The sequence below is a fragment of the Diabrotica undecimpunctata genome, chromosome 4 (assembly GCF_040954645.1).
Source record: "Diabrotica undecimpunctata isolate CICGRU chromosome 4, icDiaUnde3, whole genome shotgun sequence".
Taxonomy (NCBI): Eukaryota; Metazoa; Arthropoda; class Insecta; order Coleoptera; family Chrysomelidae; genus Diabrotica; species Diabrotica undecimpunctata.
The window spans coordinates 69,475,666-69,495,830 of record NC_092806.1 but is presented as its reverse complement, the minus strand read 5'-3'; the positions used below and the strand labels follow the sequence as shown (position 1 = coordinate 69,495,830).

General features: G+C 30.5%; 1 protein-coding gene across 1 annotated transcript in view; it reads left to right on the top strand.

Moving 5' to 3' along the window:
• LOC140438705 (uncharacterized) overlaps positions 1-20,165 on the top strand; it is a 69,839-nt gene that overhangs the window by 34,308 nt on the left and 15,366 nt on the right. Inside the window, exons 9-15 of the mRNA XM_072528349.1 lie at positions 1,126-1,412; positions 1,484-1,567; positions 2,571-2,701; positions 4,675-4,755; positions 4,844-4,903; positions 16,238-16,300; positions 17,613-17,666. Of these exons, the coding sequence (XP_072384450.1) occupies positions 1,126-1,412; positions 1,484-1,567; positions 2,571-2,701; positions 4,675-4,755; positions 4,844-4,903; positions 16,238-16,300; positions 17,613-17,666 (760 nt within the window). The remainder of the gene's footprint in view (positions 1-1,125; positions 1,413-1,483; positions 1,568-2,570; positions 2,702-4,674; positions 4,756-4,843; positions 4,904-16,237; positions 16,301-17,612; positions 17,667-20,165) is intronic.

Sequence of the window (20,165 nt, the reverse complement as noted above, 5' to 3'; positions counted from 1 at the left end):
AGGTTTCATTATTTGTGTCTGTCGCAGTTTTAAGGCGGTAGTTACTGCCTCCCTCCTTATGCAGAACTGCAAGGGAGGAAGGTTCAGCATCGCCTCTAGAGCTGCAGTGGGACATGTTGACATTGCCCCTGTGATTCCCAGACAAGCTAGCCGCTACACTTTTTGCAGCTTGGCGTTAGCTGTTGTTTGTTGTGTTTTTGGCCGCCATACGAATGATGCGTATGTGACCATGGGCCTAATTATTGTTTTCTATGACCAGAGAGTCATTTTCGGTTGTAGGCCCCAAGTCTTTCCAAACGTCTTGCGGCAGGTCCAACTTGGCACCAAAGCTCTGGATATAATTTTTTCAATATGACTATTCCAGGTGAGTTTTTGATCTAGGGTTACCCCCAGATATTTTACTTCCTTGGAATAGTCTAATGTGATGCCATTCATAGTTGGAGCCTGTAAATTGTATTTACGTCTCCTTGTGAAAGGTATCAAAGTCGTTTTACTGGGGTTGACATTTAAGCCCTCTTTCGAGCACCAACTTTTAATTTCGTTAAGAGCAGTTTGCATGAGACTAGATATAGTCTGGTCATGCTTGCCTCTAATTGTAACAACTAGGTTATCAGCGTAACCTTGGGTTATAAAACCAGAATCATGCAACTTAGTGAGAAGGTCATCCACAACCAAAGACCACAGCAGAGGCGATAATACTTCCCCTTGAGGGCACAGTCACAGATTCTCCTCCAATACTAGCAGTGATGATTCTCGGCATGGCATGCTAACATATAATTGAAATATTCATCAAACAATTTTAAACCGTTTTGGAGCAATATTAAAGAATTCGGTTTTATTTTATAAATTTAACTTTAGGCCAAATCGAGCTATTTTCATCCACAAAAATCGTGGTATAATTTATGACCAATCTTTTTGTGACGACACACTGTATATAATATATATATATATATATATATATATATATATATATATATATATATATATATATATATATAGGTATAGAATTCTTATAATCAGTATCGTACAGTTTTAAATTAATTTACATATTATTTAATACTATAATATTTAACTACCATTTTTATTACTATTTAAATACTAGTCATTTTTATTTCAACCTACTAGTAAGTCCAGTACCCGATACTACCCCATCTACTAAGGTAGATCATGTCGAAAAAAGACACACAGTAATCGAAGATATTATTACGGAAGCTGAAATGCCTCTTGCTACTGAGATCCCCCCAATAGCAGCTAGTACACCAAATGGAGAAACAGCTGCAGCTGCTAAAAGGGCTGTTCCTCCTGGTGTGTTAAAGGAAATTCAAGTGGTGGAACAAATCCAGGAAGATAGAGCTGAAAAAAGGACTGAGTTTAAAAAACCTGTTGAAGAACGGCGAGTTGTTTCAAAAAAGGTAAGATAGTGTCGATGCACTAAATAAAAATATCTATATATTTTTATTATTTATTTATTATATATTTTCAGAAAGGACTTCCGATAGAGGAACAAAAGAGGATATTTTTAACAACGTCATCAGCTCGTTTTATTCGTATTAATCGTTGTATTGATGTAAGTATAAATATGTAGTTAGGAAATGTTTTTAAAGAGTTAGTTTTAGGAAATATTTTTATTATATTAGTAAGTTTTGAAAATGCTCTGAAAAAATTACAAATATTAATTTGATAAAACAGAAAAAAAACAACAGCGCAAAATAAATGCACAATAAAACGTTACCCGAACTGAGAAACGAAGTTCAATGAGATTGAAATATTTGAATTAAATATTTTATACCTCATGATCAATGTTTCCTAAAACTTTCTGAAGACGATGCTTGTTCCTGCTAATCATAACTACATCCTGCATATTGAACTGGATTTATAAATTTAATTTATTGACTTTATTTATTATAAAATGTTCTACACTTTACAACACTTTATGAGTTTATTTACATACATTTATTTATTGAATCTACATAGAAAACACTTAAATATTAATTAATTTACACTTATATAATTTATTTTAAACATTCACACTGGTTACAATTTAAATAGCCGCGCGAACAATATATTAATCGACACTTGTTTTCGACGATCTTTTCAAATCTCAAATCGTCCATTTTATACCCGATTTGTTTGTCCCTGAATTTCTGCCGGCTTCGATCGGATCGCTGGTGTACCTATTATTCGATCTTCATCTCGAAAGTTCCAATAGCAGGTATAAGCGACGACCCGGTATGACTCACATTTATCGTAACAATATTATACTGTAATTTGTTTAATACAATGGCTTTTCATATGTTCGTATTCTGAGAACTAGTTTGAACAACATAGTTAACAGTGCACTTTCCTGTTTCACTCTCACGTTAATTTGAAATGCGTTTATTGGTTCAATGTCATATTCGAAGGCTTTTTCTTGAATCTGTCTTGATATGTCTACCTAGATTATATTTATAAAATGTGTCTAAATGTTTAGTTCTCCGTAATTAAGGTCTTCGTTGGCTTTGATAACTATTATATATTTGTAGTCAATACCAATTTAAAATATGTTTTAATAGAATTTCTGAAATTTTCAGCTAAATGAAGAGATATTTGTTATGGAATACACTCCTTCCCCCATAGAATGTTCCAAAAAAGATCTTATATATTTATACCAGCCTGAAGAAGGACATAGCCAAACAGATTTGGAACAAGCCCTACTAACAGTGTAAGTTATTACATATATGAATGTTTGATGATTCTTTTACATAAAGTGATTATAATTTCTTGCCTAGACTTACCCGGCTCATTCATGTGTAGTCATGTCCCATATTTACTTCTCAAGACTAACATATCGCAAGTTGCTTCCTTCCGGCCAGGATCTACTCCAGTTTCGTATGTTTTTTATTGATAATCTTTTAGGTCTACCTAGTCTATATGCCTATTTAGGCCAACTTTATTTGTCTTAAGCACAAATTAATGTAACGAGAAAAGTGGATTTATATCCACTATAATAAAGCAGAAGTAAGTAACAATCCAAATTATGCATTCTTACGCTTGATTTCGTAATAAGTTTGAAGTGAACATTAAATTAAAGTTAACTTTAAGTGTAAATTTCAATATTATAAAGTTCACTTTAAAATGTAAATTTCAATAATAATCATGTTGGTTTAAGTTTGTTCAATTTAGTCTAAAATGAACATTAGTTAAAGTGTACTTTAGGTTGTCATTATGAAATCGGGCGTTAATGTTGCTCCAAACTATTGATATGATATGCAATTATTAATTGTATTTTACAGTGGATTATGATAGTTGGCTGAAAAGGTATTTTATGATTTATTTTCCGGAACCCAGTTTTTATTATTGCATCCATATTAATACTAATACTGCAATTTAATAATTAATTTTATTTACTACATACAATGTTTACCTTTTAATAACCTCATAACCAGAATCTTCTATGTCAAATAATAAAATTTAAACGTAAAAAATATACTTACGAATTTTTACAGGTAAAAATCAATTCAAAATTTTTTAAAAAGTTAATTCTTGATATATGTATATTACAATAATTATTGTATTAAATAAACAAGTCTAAGTAACTTTATTTGCAGCTAATATAAGACCAAAGAATATAGATACAACTAAAATATTATTAGTGCTAACACCTTCGCTGATTTATGCCACTAGATGTCGCTCTTCGAAACTTGCACATAGCGAATACGTCTTAGTGCGATCCTCCTGTTTTTGTTGGAACTGTTCCTATTTTTTGCTTTTTCCGAAGATTTTATCTTCTTTTCTTTCGTCTTTTCCTTTTCGCTTCCTCATCTGTGCTGTAACCGTCAATATAAATTTATTTGTGTCTTTCCCTAGTAAGTTATTTTATAACATTTTCGGATGGCGTAAGGAGTAAAGCCCACCTCAAGAATTCAAAAGCTTTAAACCCTTATTTGTCCTATAATAAACAGATTTTTAAATTGACAACTGTTTAGTACTTTATAGATTATTTTAAAAAATATTTCGTACTTACAGTTAAGTTGGTTTGTTATTTTATATTCTTCTCTTAAATTGTATTAGACCCATCACTTTTATGCTACCTTTAGTCTGAAAAAAAGTTCGTGTAGAAGTCCAATATTAGAAAATTCCACGGAACGTTTTCAAACGCGTTTTACTACCCGCATCCATAGAGGTGTATGATCTCTAAGTTATATTTAAGCAATTTGTTCTCCAAATTACTGTTGAAGAAGAATTTAAAGTCTCAATCACACATTCCTGATTTTATTATTTATAATAAATTTATGTTTACTTGTACCGAACAATTATGTGTCCTTCTTCGTTCTTTTTCAATTTTCACACATTTCTTTTATTTATTGCTTGTTTACATTCTTCATCAAACCAAAGCTCTTTTCTGTTTTATGTTTTTTTTTAATTTATATCATTCTTTTAGCCGCTTCCCAAGTTAACGTCTTACTCTTATTCCATTCTTGTTGTATTGTTTTCTTCCTATGTTCTAAGAGTTCTCTTTTCAATTCTTCTCCTAATTGCTTTTCTATTTCTGAATTTTTCAGATTGTCCAGGTTTATTATATTTTGATTATATAAATATTTATTTATATATTATTTATATAATAAAGCTGCCTATTTATATTCCGGTTTATGACTTGAACTCTACTTTATTATAAAATATATTTTTTTTTTTCAGAAGCTCATCACTTGAAAGAACAGACAGAGCAAGAGGAACCTTATCTCTGCCAAGTATAACTGAAGAACTAATTGTACCAAGGTAAGGAGAGTTTTAATTTTTATTGGAATTATTTTTTATATATAATATATAAATTTACATATTTTATATATAATAATTTTATTCCCAGAACAACTTTAGAAGAGCAACCTAAACTCAGCGTCACCTCATCACCCAAAGGCAAAGATCGGTAAGTACCTATCAATTTGTAATAATACAATACGTATCATTTTGGAACAGCAAAATAGAAATAAAAAAGTCAATTATGTATTTTTGTGCGGTCCGTCTGTCCGACCGGAGACTAGTGAAACTAAAACTGTATCAGATACAAATAACTTCACTTTCAGTAATTGACGGAAATGTCCGAGGATCTGGTACATTCGTTCAGCAAATTCCCAACAATAAACAAACGCGCGTGTTGATATTTGCCTTCTCATTCGTCAAGAGGCTATTAAATATAATTGATTGCCTAAGCCAGACGGATTCTCATTTTACAGGTCCAAACTTGCCATTTGTTTAAATTCAAATTGTATTTTTAGTGTTGATTTTTAGGTTAATATATCGTTTGTTATATTTTATAGTTATTGTTAAGTTATTTACTGGTCGTATTATTTTTTAGAGTTTAGTTTAAGTGTTTAGTATTAAGTTTTATAGTGTGTAGTGAACTTTTAGTATCCAAAAACAAAGTATTTGTTAATCATAAGTAAAAATAGCTTGCAGTAATCACTTTAATAAAGGTAAGAGAAACCAATATTTTAATTTATTAATGTTTCGAAAAGTTTTATTCCCTTTTTAGTCCATTTATTCATGGCTTTTGCTATAAATATTAAAAACCGCTTGGATTGACATGAAATTTGGCATATACATAGCTAAATTATCCTGCAGGTAAATGTTTATGTGCTTTTTCACTTTAAGAAAATTTTAAAATAATAAATTTTTCAGGAAAAGGAAAAAGACTAATAATCTGTCACATTCGCAGTGAAGAGTGGGTTCGCAGTGGGTGTTTGAATAAAAAAAAAGTGGGGACTACCATGAAGAGATGGACGGGAAATCTTTCGAAAATTGGTTCAAAAATATACTGCCCCGATTAGAAGACAACTCCATCATCGTATTGGACAACGCGTCTTATCATTATAGAAAATTGGAAAAAATTCCAACTACTTCTTCTAGAAAAGCTGACATCCAAGCGTGGCTGAAATAAAAAAATATACGGTTTGTGGACTCCATGTTAAAAGTGCAACTGCTGGCTATCGTTAAGGAACATAAGGGACAATATAATAAATATATCATTGATGAGATGGCAAAAAGTCAAAACAAAGTAATGTTAAGGCTGCCCCCATACCATTGTGAGCTCAATCAGATTGAGCTCATCTGGACAGAAGTAAAAAATTATGTAGCAGCCAAAAACACTACTTTTAAATTTACAGATATGAAAAATATTTTTTATGATACAATACATAATATTAGTCCAACTACGTGGCAGAAATGTGTGCAACACGTTCAACAAAAAGTCGAGTCCAAAATGTGGAAGTTGGACAATATAATAGAGAACTATATCGAACCCATAATAATAAATCCAGACGAAGAAAGCAGCACATGTAGCTCCTCAGACTTTAAATGGTATATTTTTATGCTTTGATAAACTTATGACAATACATGACAATACTGCTTTATTCAAAATGTTCACCTTGCTATGTATCTCTCAGTTAATGAATATTTTATTTCAGCACATTTTTCATTAATGGAACATTAAATTTGGCTCACAATGATTAAATTTTAAGAAATTCTTACACTAATAGTTTCAAAAGTAAATATTTTTAAAAATCATATACACCTCAATACGACCCTGTTTGGCTTTCACGTGCGTTTGTTGACAGTTGGGAATTTGTAAAATGAATGTAGTTTAGTTATATATATATATATATATATATATATATATATATATATATATATATATATATATATATATACATATATATGTCATCTAGTATCAAAATCGTCAATACGCTACTTTTTCATGTTTTGAGTTATGTACATCTCTAGATTCGTCTCATTAATACCTATTGACTGGAAGTAACGTTCGGTAATAAAAGAGCCAAAATTTTCCTAAAAAAACATCAAAAATTATTCTTCAGGTTTTAAAGTAACCTGTGCATTAGACATGTTCCGTATCAAAACATCCAATTTTTAAAATAGCCAATCAGAAGACTTTCTTTCATTAATGTGATCTTATCATTGTAAACAAGCAACATGGCTGACTCATTTTGATCAGTGTTTGGTTATATATACATTTTTAGTATTTAATAGCACTTTAATCAAAATTTAACCATTTTATAAATAACTTTTTTTTAACTAGTTAATTAATACATAATGAATATTTAATCTATATAAGTAAGACCGACTAAAAGCCAAGAAAGAATCAGATTAAGCAGCAAGAATTGCAAGAAGAATGAGATGAGCAAAAACGACGTACATATGTCTTATTAATTTAACTGATAATAAGGTTATAAATGTCTGTCTAAAGGCATATTTGAACATATTTCGCATTACGCGGTAAGATTTAGAAGAATCATTGAAATGTAGCATTTTTTGTCCACTTTATATCATGAAAATTTCATAGGTTTTTTGCTTAACACTTAGAACTGCGTTTTATTTTAGAACTAGAATAAGCATAATCTAAATGATTATTTTCACTACCAAATTGCAGTGTAAATTGCAAATCTTTTTTTATTTCAATTTTCTCTCTCTCTTAATCCCACATGAATTTTAAAATATCTGAATTAAACAACCAGAAAAGGCAAAAAGAAAGATCCAGACTCCAAGTCTTTGTGCTTTAGATAAATAGCTGTCAGGTTTCATAGAAAAATATTGAACGTTAAGATAATTTGCTTTGCAGCTAGAGAAAAAATGTCTTTATTTTCGTTTTGATCCTCGCGAAAGAAATAAAAGAAGTGGAGAAACCATATTATTGCTTTCTTAGTTTCTGGATTATCTCTTGTTATCAAGATGATGAAACATGTCCAGCTGTTTCCTTACAGGAGTAGAGCTAACACAATGTACCTCGGTTCAATGGTTTTCTATGGCAACTTGAGTCCAGGCTTGGTAGCATGGTTATTCACTGAAAGTCGTTTTTATTATTTTTGTTTTTCTGCTAAAAAAAATTAATAAAAGCTGAAATGTATTTGTCAAAATAACCACTGTAGAAGTGAAGTGATAAAAAGATCATCAGTCTATTTAGGACGGGGCATATTGTTTTTATTTTCTTGTACGTCTAGCCATTTGATAATCAAAGCATAACCATAAGTCATCTAGAAAAATAATAATTATTTTTTTATAAAATATATGTTTTAAAAATGTAATTTTTTATATGGACATTTTTATTTCTAGTCAAGTCGTTAGAGATTTGACCTCTTAAGGCCAAAAAAATGAAAAAACCGGGGGAAACATAAAACATTGACTTACAAAGAATCTGTCCGCCATAGAAAAAAATGTCTCAAACACAAAATGTAGCTGAGATAATTTTGACCAAAAATGTTAATAAGCATGTCAGTTACGCGCGCGAAATCAATTTTTTAAATAAAATTTGTAACAACTCGACGGTAAAAATTCGATATCTTTTGATTAGAATATCCTATCAACAAAAATTAAAATGGGTTTTAAAGGCGAAGAGTGCACCTTTTGTATGCAATTTTTGCATTTTGTTGCAAATGAAATCAGTTTCTATAAAGCTGTTAAATAAATAGACGTTGCGTGATTTTTGCCATTTTTTACGATTCTCATGAGATCAAAATAAAAGATAAAATTTCTCACTTTCATTGATCGCTGTGGAATGTCTAATATTTAAAACTTATAACATACAATTTCGATTTTAAGTTTTGGCAACAAATATGAGGCAATTGAAATATGTCTAAAAAACGCTAAGTTTAAACTTTCACTTTACAAACAATTTCACGTCACGGGAAATGCTTTCAAGAAGACGGCAATAAATGGAATTTGAAGGTGAAGATGTGTAGGTTTTAAAAACATACTTGTGCAATTGAAAAGGAGTTTATCGTTGTTAATGTGAAAGTTAAAATTCAGTGTTTTTAGGCATATTTGAAATGCCTTCTATTTCTTCCCAAAACCTAAAATCGAATTTTTATGTTATAAGTTTTGATTTTTAGGCTCTAACAATGGAAATTCCATAGTGCAACGTTTATTTATTTATTAGCTTTATAGAAACTTACTTTATTTGCTGCAAAATTCAAAAATTTAGTACGAAAGCTGCACTCATTACTAGGGATGGGAAAAACCTACCGGTTTTAACCGAAAACCGGTTTTTTACTTCGCAATAACCGGTTTTATCGGTTGTTTTTTTGTCCCGGTTATAACCGGTTTTTATTTTTAAAGTAAAAACCGGTTATTAGGTTTTTACGGTGATTGGGATTAGGTTAGGTATTATCTTGGAGAAGTATCGCAAACTAAAGTGCATTGTAAATGTAATTTTGTAACCTACTGGATTAAAAGAACCGAAAACCGGTTTTTGGAAAAACCGGTTTTTTTGGACGGTTATAACCGCCAGGTTAAACCGTAAGCAAAAAAAACCGGTATAACCGAAAACAGGTGTTTTGTCAAAAACCGCCATCCCTACTCATTACAGACCAGGGTCGATAATTTTTGGAACCAAAAAAAATTATAGTAGAATTAAAAATATTGGAAAAGAAAAAAAATATGCTAAAAATGGAAGAAAAAATAAATTCCACTCCATCCGAGGTCGGGAAGTGGAAGGGGGTGAGTTTTTAAGGGTAAAAATCGGTTTATCGCGATTTTTGGTGAAACTATAAGTTCTGTGGAAAAAAGTTAAATAGCAAAGTTGTAGGTAATAAAAAGGATCTACAACTTTTGTATTAACACTTTTTTCACATAACCTCAAAATTTTTGTGAAAAATTCAAAAAACTAAGTTTTTGGTTTTTTATTTTTATCTTTTACAAAAATTTTTTTTTTTACCAAATTTGGTGAAAACTTGTCTTAGTATATACCAAATACACTGAATTTTTTTGGAATTGAAAAATTTATTTTTTTACCTGATATTGATTTAATATCGAAAAAGCACCCTAATTTTCAATCGAAAATTCACGCGTCAAAATATCAGCTTTTTTAAAAAAGTCGGTGGTCTTTTTGTTTGTTGAAATCTCTACTTTCCGATAGTGTAATAAAAATATACATTACTATGGCAAATGTTTTCAAAAAACGCAAAAAACAAAAAAAACTTAAATCGAAAAAAAATTTTTTTCATTATGTACAATTTTGAGATATTTCTTATAATTAATACTGTAATTAGTCATGTAGCTTAAGATTTCATGATACATTGATAAACAAAAAAATTATAAATCCTCAATACATTAAGATTGCAAAAAAACATGTGGAACTAACTGTTAAAAATATTCAAGATAGGATTTAAAGGGAATTTCATCAAAAAAATGTGACTGCTATACGATTTTTTTTACAATTAAAAAGCTGGTTTTTTTAATTACATTTTTGTCATGGGCAATCTTACAATATATATATTTATGATGTATATATTTATCATAATATTTTTTAGGGCAAGACCATCACCGTCTTCATCTCCAATATTGTTTCCTGTCTGCGTTACTTCTTCATCCACAATTTCATCAGAATCATTATCATTAATTTCTTGTGCATTTGTGCATTTCAAACCATGTTTTCGGCAACCACATTTTAAATTGTTACATCCAGTTTCACAGCTGCAGCAAATAGTTTTGAGCAGTATTTCCGGGATCAATTCCTTTTCTGTAAATTTGGGCATAATGCCTCGTTGATGTTGTTTCCAGCCCCAATCTGTTGCTGTCAGTTCTTTGCCCAGACATGTTTGAAGCTGATAATATGCCCTGTAATAATGTTGTTCTGCTGCACCATTCAGCGTTAGCTAATCTTTTTTGCACGTATAAATAGATTTGATTAAGTGTAATCCATTTTTTGCGATATCTTGTTTATTTGCATCTTTTTCATAAAAAATGTTAGCCAAACTTGACAAATTTTTAGCGTCTAATAATGAATTTAGGATAGTTTTCTTTCCTTTCCCGGCAAATCCAGATGTTGTATCGCAACCTGAAAAACAATGCAGAAATGCAATGATATTTTTGCAAGATGCATATTTGAAACTATTCGAAATGAAAAATTGATCTTTTACAGTTCCAGAACCTGGTTTAAGAAAATAAATGTCATTATTATTTTCATTTAATTGAATCAAAAGGACGAAAAGATCAATATCTTGACCCACAACAATGACAGTTTTATTTGTAACTCTGGCAATTTCTATTGAAGGCTTAGTTATATCAGCATCAGCATCTTCTTCTGCTTGTTTACAGAAAAACCCTTGTGACTATAATATTCTTCGTTTTTTGCGTTTTTTTGAGAACATTTCCCATAGTAATGTATATATTTATTTACACTATCGGAAAGTAGAGATTTCAACGAACAAAAAGCCCACCGACTTTTTTAAAAAAGCTGATATTTTGACGCGTGAATTTTCGATTGAAAATGATAGTGCTTTTTTGATAATAAATCAATATCAGGTAAAAAAATAAATTTTTCACATCAAATTTCGTAAAAAAAATTTTTTTTGTAAAAGATAAAAATAAAAAATCAAAAACTTAGTTTTTTGAATTTTCCACAAAAATTTTGAGGTTATGTGAAAAAAGTGTAAATACAAAAGTTGTAGATCTTTTCGTTACCTACAACTTTGCCATTAAACTTTTTTCCATAGCACTTGTAGTTTCGCCGAAAATCGCGATAAACCGATTTTTACCCTTAAAAACTCACCCCCTCCCACTTCCCGATCTCGGATGGAGTGGAATTTATTTTTTCTTCCATTTTTAGCATATTCTCTTCCTTTTCTAATAGGTTACATTCTACTATAATTTTTTTTTTACTTTTTACCTTTTTTAAAGGCTTTGACACTGGTCTATTAGCTTTAAAACACATTTTGATTTTGTCGATAGGACACTCCGATCAAAAGATATCGAATTTTTACCGTAAGTTGATACAAATTTTATTTAAAAATTTGATTTTACACGCCTAAGTGACATTCAATGACATTCGCACGTCGCTTTTGTGCTCATGAAAATGTGCGGAAAATAAACATCTTTGTTCAAAATTTTATCAGCTACATGTCTTGTTTGAAACATTTTTTACTACGACATACAATTCTTGTTAAATCGATGTTTTCCGTTTTCCCCCCTACTGGCGGGGTTTTAGGAGAAATCCTGGACTTAGGAGTAGCAAACTTTTTGCATCTTTTTTGGGGTTCCAAAATTGAAATTCTCAGCAAAATTCAGCTCGTTCGTATGATATTTAGAGGTTTAGTGGCATTTTCGTCTCTGGTGACTGGAGTATTCTGTAAAATGTAATTTAAGATCTGTAAAATTTGTTATTAAACGGATAGTACAAGATCCCACTGCAGGATCACTACGTTCCTATCATAGCTAATCAAACTCACATTTTTACGTACATTTCAAATTAGGAGAACACATTGTAGTGATCCTGCAGTGGGATCTACCCCAGTTACTGAAGAAAAAAAAACCGTACACAAATATATGAAGGTTCTAAAAGGTATATGAGGCTTAGCTGATGAAAAATCCGTGAAGTCGTACAGCTAATTTTGTTTTGTTTTCTTTAAACAATCTTAAAAAGGGGAAAACATAGTTTTTGCCAATAAAAAGATTATTATACATTCTAGAGAAAAATGTTTCAAATACAAGTTGTAGATCATAAAAAGTTCTTTATTGTAAGAGTCTTTAAAGTAACATACATAAACAGTTGGCCGAGATATTTATAAAAAACACTTATTTTTGTAGTTATTTATAAATGATAATAACTTTGTTTTTTGCATAAACACATATAATATAACTACCTTAAATTGTGGTAGTTAATAAATTATTAAATTAATAAAAATTTCAAACAGATCGGCCAAATAGTTTATAAGTTATTTAATTTGTTTATCCCGGAGAGTGATTATTTAAACAACTGTGCTTGCCCAAACAGTCACTCTAGAGGTATTTTATAAATCGCAATCAATTCTTGATATGTTTTTGTCATACGGTTGTAAATTGGCTTAAAGAAAAGATGGTGAAAAAGTACACTTTCCAAAAGAAAACAGAACCTTCTATGACCAATAACAAGAAACAAGCTGAGATATTGCATCGTACAGTTCTCCTCTCCACTTATCGGGTTATAACTTTTTACTTCTTCACTGTGTATGCCTAAAACTTAAGTCCAGAAATGGACTAAGACGTGGAAGATAAAACACAATGAATCTAAATCAAGTCACGTAGTATTTACTAAATGCCATAGCGATTCACCTCAAATATTACTCAACAATGCTCCCCTTCCAACGGTAGATACTGTAAAGTACTTAGGCTTACATATGGGCAAGAGACCTGGAAAACTCATATATGGAAAAAAGAAAACATCTTGATAACACATATAGAAAATATTATTGGTTACTCGGAAGAGAGTTCCAGTTGACGTTGCGAAACAAACTACTAGCGTACAATGCCATACTGAAGCCAATTTAAACGTACGGAATAGAGGTGAGGTGTGGTGCACTGCTTCAAAATCCATCCTAGCAATCATGGACCAATTTCAAAACAAGGCATTACGAGCAATAACTAATGCGCCTTGTGTGAGCGAAGTGCCAACTGTAAGTAAAGTGATAATGTAACAGAGTCATAAATATTTACAACAATTAAAGAACCACCTAAATATGTTAGCGTCAAACTTATTGGATTATAGCCAACAAACGAGACGCCTGAAGCAAAAATTACCATTAGATTTACCATTCTTGAGTTAAGAATCGATAGTTGTAATATTAACTCTTGTAGTGTAAATATTTATTGAAATATTTTTCTTCCCGCCAATGATGTAAAGTCAACAAATGTGTTTATGGTTTCTTTTTGACTGATTGCACAGTAAACGAACAAAAAAACTGTGTATGGCATCTATCATTTGTATCAGAAAATTCAGATCTTCTTTTACAATGTGTTTAAGTTTCAGCTCTTAATGTTAATAAACAATGGAAATATGGTATTAAGAAAAAAAATGCTATCTGGTTTCAGGTCATTAATACCTTTGTTTTTTGCCTAGCGACATGTAATATAGCTACTTGAAATTATAGCAATTAATGACTTATTAGAGTGTGCTAAGTATCACCCAGATAGAGCAAATATTTTATAAGTTATTTAATTTGTTTATCCCGGAGAGCGCTTATTTAAAGAACTGTATTTACCCAAACAGTGACTCTACAGCTATTTTCAACATTATATCAACATTTTATTAAATTTTTTATTAAAAAACAGTTTGAAAAAATGCTGACTTTTTAGCTTATAAACATTTATAATAACTTTGCTATTGTTTATGCTACACGCTTATGTCTGCTCAATCAAAAGCTGGTGAAAAAACACACTTTCCAAAAAAACAGAACCTTCTATGACCAATAGGAACCAAGATAGCATTTTATTCTTAAAATCATAGCGTTTTATTCTTACATAAAATCATACTTCCATTGTTTATTAACATTAAGAGCTAAAAATTGAAACGATTCTAAATGACGATCTAAATTTTGTGATCCAACTTATTGATGGCATATACAGTGAAAGAGTGAAAAGTTATAACCCGTTAAAATGGTGGTACTAGCAAAATACCACTACGGAAAAGTGGAGGGGAGAACTGTCCAGCTTGGTTTTTTATATTGGAACTTCAAATTGAAGTAAAACCTTTATATTTTTTTCTGGGGTAGCTCAATAAAATAATAAGAAATGTGCTATTTTCACCTGTCGGAAAATCCCGGAAAAATAAATTAATTAAATTCGTTGATAAAAAAGTTATTGAATTTTACCATTATTTTGTAAGAAATATTTAATTTTGATTGATAAATGTATATTATGTATATAAATATATAATAATAATAATTATAATTATTTATTAAAATACATTTATTTCTTTTATTTAATTTGAGGTTTTTCTTTCAGCAACATATTTCATTTTATTATAATTGCATTTAACGAAGATAAGTATTTAATAAGTATAATATTTTTGTAGTTTACCATTTCATTTTTCCGTGGCGGTATTTTACGAGTATCGTCATTTTAACTTGTTATAACTTTTTACTTCTTCTCGTTATATACCATCTATACCTAAAATGGATAATAAAATTTATGACTTTTATAATGGCGCTCAAATGTATTGAGTCACATTGTTGTAGCAAATCCGAACGGAAATATTTCTCTGAAGACTTAAACATTACTAAGTTCTGCCGTTTTTACCCAAGTGATCCGTTGAATAAACTTATTGGGAATGAAATTTAGGATTGAGATATCACTACAGATTACAGATATATGTTCTACATGTTAATCACACGAGGAAAAATGTAGGTATGTGAAGGAGGTGATAAAGTTAATTTAATGTATCAAAAATAATCTACAAGCTCCGACCCAGGACATTCTATAATGGAAGGAACGGTAGGCAGAAAATACCAACATGATCACTTTCTCCTTCTACCTTCAGAAAAATCTGCCTGTTAAAACGGGCAGCTTTGTTTACATAATCTTAAGGTCGTACTTATGGGTACTTAAAGGCTGCGCTTATTATGTGCTTGCTATGGTTATCACAGTGAGTTCCAATGAATATAAAGACAATGGAGTTATTATTCCCTGTTGAAGAGCACTTATTTATACCCAAGCTGATATATTCATTAAAGGAACAAGACGGTGGCAGTTTGAACGTACTAAATGTAAATGACTTTGGTGAAGGGTGATCCAAATTTTAACGTTTTAGCTGGAGTGTTTCGAATCTATATATAGTATCGGTCGGGAAAAAATAAAAGACGTCAAAAATTTGCTTGAAATTTATTTTGAAGATCCTTAGCACCAACGCTCAAAGTTGGAATACTACAGAGCACCTTTACAGAACATGGATCTACTTAACGTACTACTAATAAAGCGTACCTAACCACGAACACTGTCAGTTTAATTTCATTAAAATAAAATTAATTTTTACAAGAATGACTTTTGATTTAACTAGGCCCATTTTAAATGACTTGGAGGTAGCGAAATTTTTATCGAATTAACCGAAGCTACAATATTAGTATCATAATCGCGAATGTTCATTAGTCTTTTTAAATTTTCTCAGTAGAATTTTGACAGATTATTCAAAAGTGTGTGTTAAACAAAAGCTCATTACGTATTTACAACAAATTATAAAAATTAGACAAATCGTAACCGAAATAAAGGTATATCACAAATTATCGCGATTCCTGTAAAATTGATCAAGGTGGCGATTGACGACTCATATACAGACGATATAAAATTAATATGTACAAATAATGGGATTTTCCTGTGATACATATCATACAATATTCAGAATTCAACATCTTATTTTGTTTTGCTGTGACTTCATATATTTGAAATTTTATATATTTTATAAAATATAAAATGTAATTTAATTATATATTTGAATTATCTCTAGACCCACTTCTTTGGAACCAGAATATAAGCAAAGTATTACCACAACACCTAAGGGCAGACATCGGTAAGTACCAGTTTGATCTAATAAAATACGTATAATTTTTAATCTTCTTCTTGCATAGTTATTCTAACTTTATAGATTGCTGGCCTCAAAAGTTCTGTAGTCGTTAAGTTGTACGCCTTCCTGGGCCTCCCTTGCCTTGGACCTTACGCTACAGAATATTTTAGAGCAGGTGATATCGATGTTCGTTACGTATTGTATGGGCAATACATTCTAGTTTGCGTTGTTTTCTAACTTTGCTTATTTTGAGGTTCTTCCTCATTCTTTGTAAGTATTATTAGTAACTCTCCATCCAAAGCGATTTTCAGTATGCGCCTATAGCACCACATTTCAAATGCTTCAAGGCGCTTCACAGATGTCTCGGATAAAATCCTTCTTTCCACTTCGTACAAAAGAACGAAGAAAACATAGTATCTCAGCAAGCAGACCATTTCTATTGGTTGTTGGTTGACTAACAGTTGTATAGGTGTATTTTTGTTTTTAACCGATGACCACATACTTGTTCTTTTTAATCTTCCACTTTACTCTGCTATTCTTGTAAAAAAAATAGCAAGAAAAATACGATTGGTAAAAATAAAACAATTATCTGTAATATAGATCTAAAATTAGAATTGAGAACCTCTGAGATGTTATGTCTTTTGTACACTACAATCAATGATGAAATTGAAAACTAGACAAAAGGATGCTTAGAATAGCATGGACGCAGAAGACAACAAACAAGTATTGCGAGAACTGGGCAAAAAATATTAAATAACATAATAAAAATAAGAAAGTCACAATATCTGGGACACGTAATGAGGAGACAGCGATATGAAAGGTTTAGATTGATAATACAGGAAAAGATAAAAGAAAGAAGGAGAGTGTTATGTTTTAAAAATATAAGGGAATGGTTTAAAGGTGGTTCAATAGAACTTTTCCGAGCAGCGGTAGATAGAGTTAAAATAGTGAAGCTGATATCCAAACTCAAAATTAGCTCTTTTTTCCAATAAAGAAAAAATAGTACTGGATAGCTAAAACGATAGAACTTTAGACCTAAGATATTTTGCTGACACCGGTAAAATATCGACATATTTATAAAAATATCCAAAAGTTCCAGCTCGACTAGGCCTAAATAAAATATTATTATGTATCTTGGGTAACCAGAGGTATTAACAGCCAATTGAAGCATATCACTGCTCTTTTTTAAAGATTATTAAAAAATATGTTTATATTGGAAAAAAATTATTGCCTGGTGACTTATTATTATTAACAAAATATTTAACAAAAATATAAATTTAAATATTAATATTTAACAAAATTAATTATTCTTTTTTAGAGGCCCTTCTGAAGAACTCATGATGATTGATGCTTCTCCAAGAAAGAAAGCAAGGTCAGTACTATCATATTTTATAAATAATGTCAGTATATTATGTCAGCGAGAGATGGAAATTAAATATCACGAATAAAATAGTCAGACGCACAAAACCAAGGTCTTTAACAAGATTGTAGTATGTCATCATCATCATCATCATCATCATCATCATCATCATCATCATCATCATATATATATATATATATATATATATATATATATATATATATATATATATATATATATATATATATAATAGTTTTGAGTTTCTTGAACCGTATATATATATATATATATATATATATATATATATATATATATACTCATGGACAAAAATATCGAATATTTTGGAATTTTCTAATTTTTGTTTTTTCAAAAGATATTCTGGTCAATCAAGTCGTTTATTTTAAAATACAGTTTATTTTAACAATGTTTAATGAACAATTTTAAGTTTTTATGCAGAGAAAATTGCGAAAAAAATAAATGTTTAATATTAGGTTAGGTTAAAATTAAGGTTATTTTACTCTAAACTTAAATGATAATTTAAATTGCTTAAACAAGTCGTTTTAACTGAAAGAAGTGCATGATCAGTAACAAGTATTTCCCCCTCTAGCTCTTATTACTGCTTGCATTTTTCTCAGCATGCTTGCAAGTAAATTTTGGACATATCCTTGGGAAATTGCATTCCATTCATCCTGTGCAGCAAGCCGAAGCTGCTCTATCGTATTTGGAACGGGATTTCTTTGTCGTATGCTGCGTATTTAGGTGATCCCACATGTGCTCTATTGGATTTAAATCCGGACTAAACGGTGGCCAATCCAATCTTTGAATTTGAAACTCATCAAGATAATTACTCGAGCATTATCGTGCATTAACGTGAATCTTTCATATCCAATGTAACCAACATATGACAAAATATGATCTTGCAGGATGTTTTAAACGTAAGAATCACCAGTCATCCGTCCAATAACTTTCACAAGTGCGGTACGTACCTCCCAACTAATACCTTCCCAAAGAATTCTGCCATCAACTCCAAAACTATGAAAATAATGTTTTTCCAGTTGTCGATATTCCACTAAATATGTGTTCTTGCAAATTCCAAACGACGAGCTTTATGATTTTGAAGGAGACGTGGAACTTTGGCGGGCCGTCTGGGCTATAAGTTTGCTTCTTTTGATCTTCGCCTAACAGTTTGTGAACTCACATTAACTTGTCTAACATTTAATAGCTCATTTCTGAGGTGCATCGATGTCAATGAACGATTTCGTGTAGAATTAAGAACCAAAAAACGGTCATGAATTGCGGTTGTGCACCTTGGGCGTCCTTGACCAGGCCTTCGTACAAAATTTCCTGTTTCGCGCTTCGCGGTACCTTTTTAGAGTATTCGAAACTATAGATTCAGTTCTGCTGAGACGTCGTGCGAGACCTTTTTGTGCATATCCTTCCTCGTACAAAATTAAAATATGTGCTACTTGGGCTTCATCGCAGTGTCGAATTGATGCGATACTTGTTTTAAACTTAGTTAAATCAAGACAATATTTAATTAAACTTAATAAATTAAACTAAAAATAACCGAATTAGTATGATTTTTCCTTTACGTGAAGAAGGTTTTTTTTTATGATGAAATGTACGAATGACACTAACCACTGAATAAACGTCAAAATAAACATCAAAGTATCTCAAACCAGTTGAGTACATCAGCCTACTATATGAGTATTATCAGTAATCTAAAATTATTTTGAAATAATAGTGACTACAAAAAAAATTGGAAAATTCCAAAATATTCGATATTTTTGTCCATGAGTGTATAATATATATATATATATATATATATATATATATATATATATATATATAATGTATTACTATTGTAACTGATCATCTCTTAGATAATGTGATGACGCAATTACCTTTTGAATTACCGTTTATATATAAATATCTCGATGACATCATATGTGCAGTTCCATCGTATCACATCAATACCACACTAAACATTTTTAATTCATTTAATAAACATCTTCAGTTTATAATTGAAACTGAGTCAGATTTTAGTATACCATTTTTAGACACAAGGGTAATAAGAACAAATGACAATTTTTTGAAATTGGATTCGTACCAAAAGCCGACAGCATCAGGCAGGTATATAATCACTATTCGAATCATACCACCCGTCAAAAATATAATACCGTACTAGGTATGAAAAACAGGATAATGTCCATTGTTGATGACAACTTTTTACAAAAAAATCTGGACATATACAAAATTTTTCGTAACAACGGATATCCTAAACAAATTTAAAAAAAAAAACTGATTTACAGCAGTAATTTCTATGACGGCCCCGTCCATGATTCAACAAATCAATCAAATATCAAAAAATTCCCCTTTATTAATGGTTAAACTCATTCTTTCGTATTCATATTTAAAAATATTCCTAATATTAGTATAGCTAAACCAGTCGTAATAAACTTGTTGGCATGTATATCACATTTGTAAACAAATTGTGGGTTACACCATTGT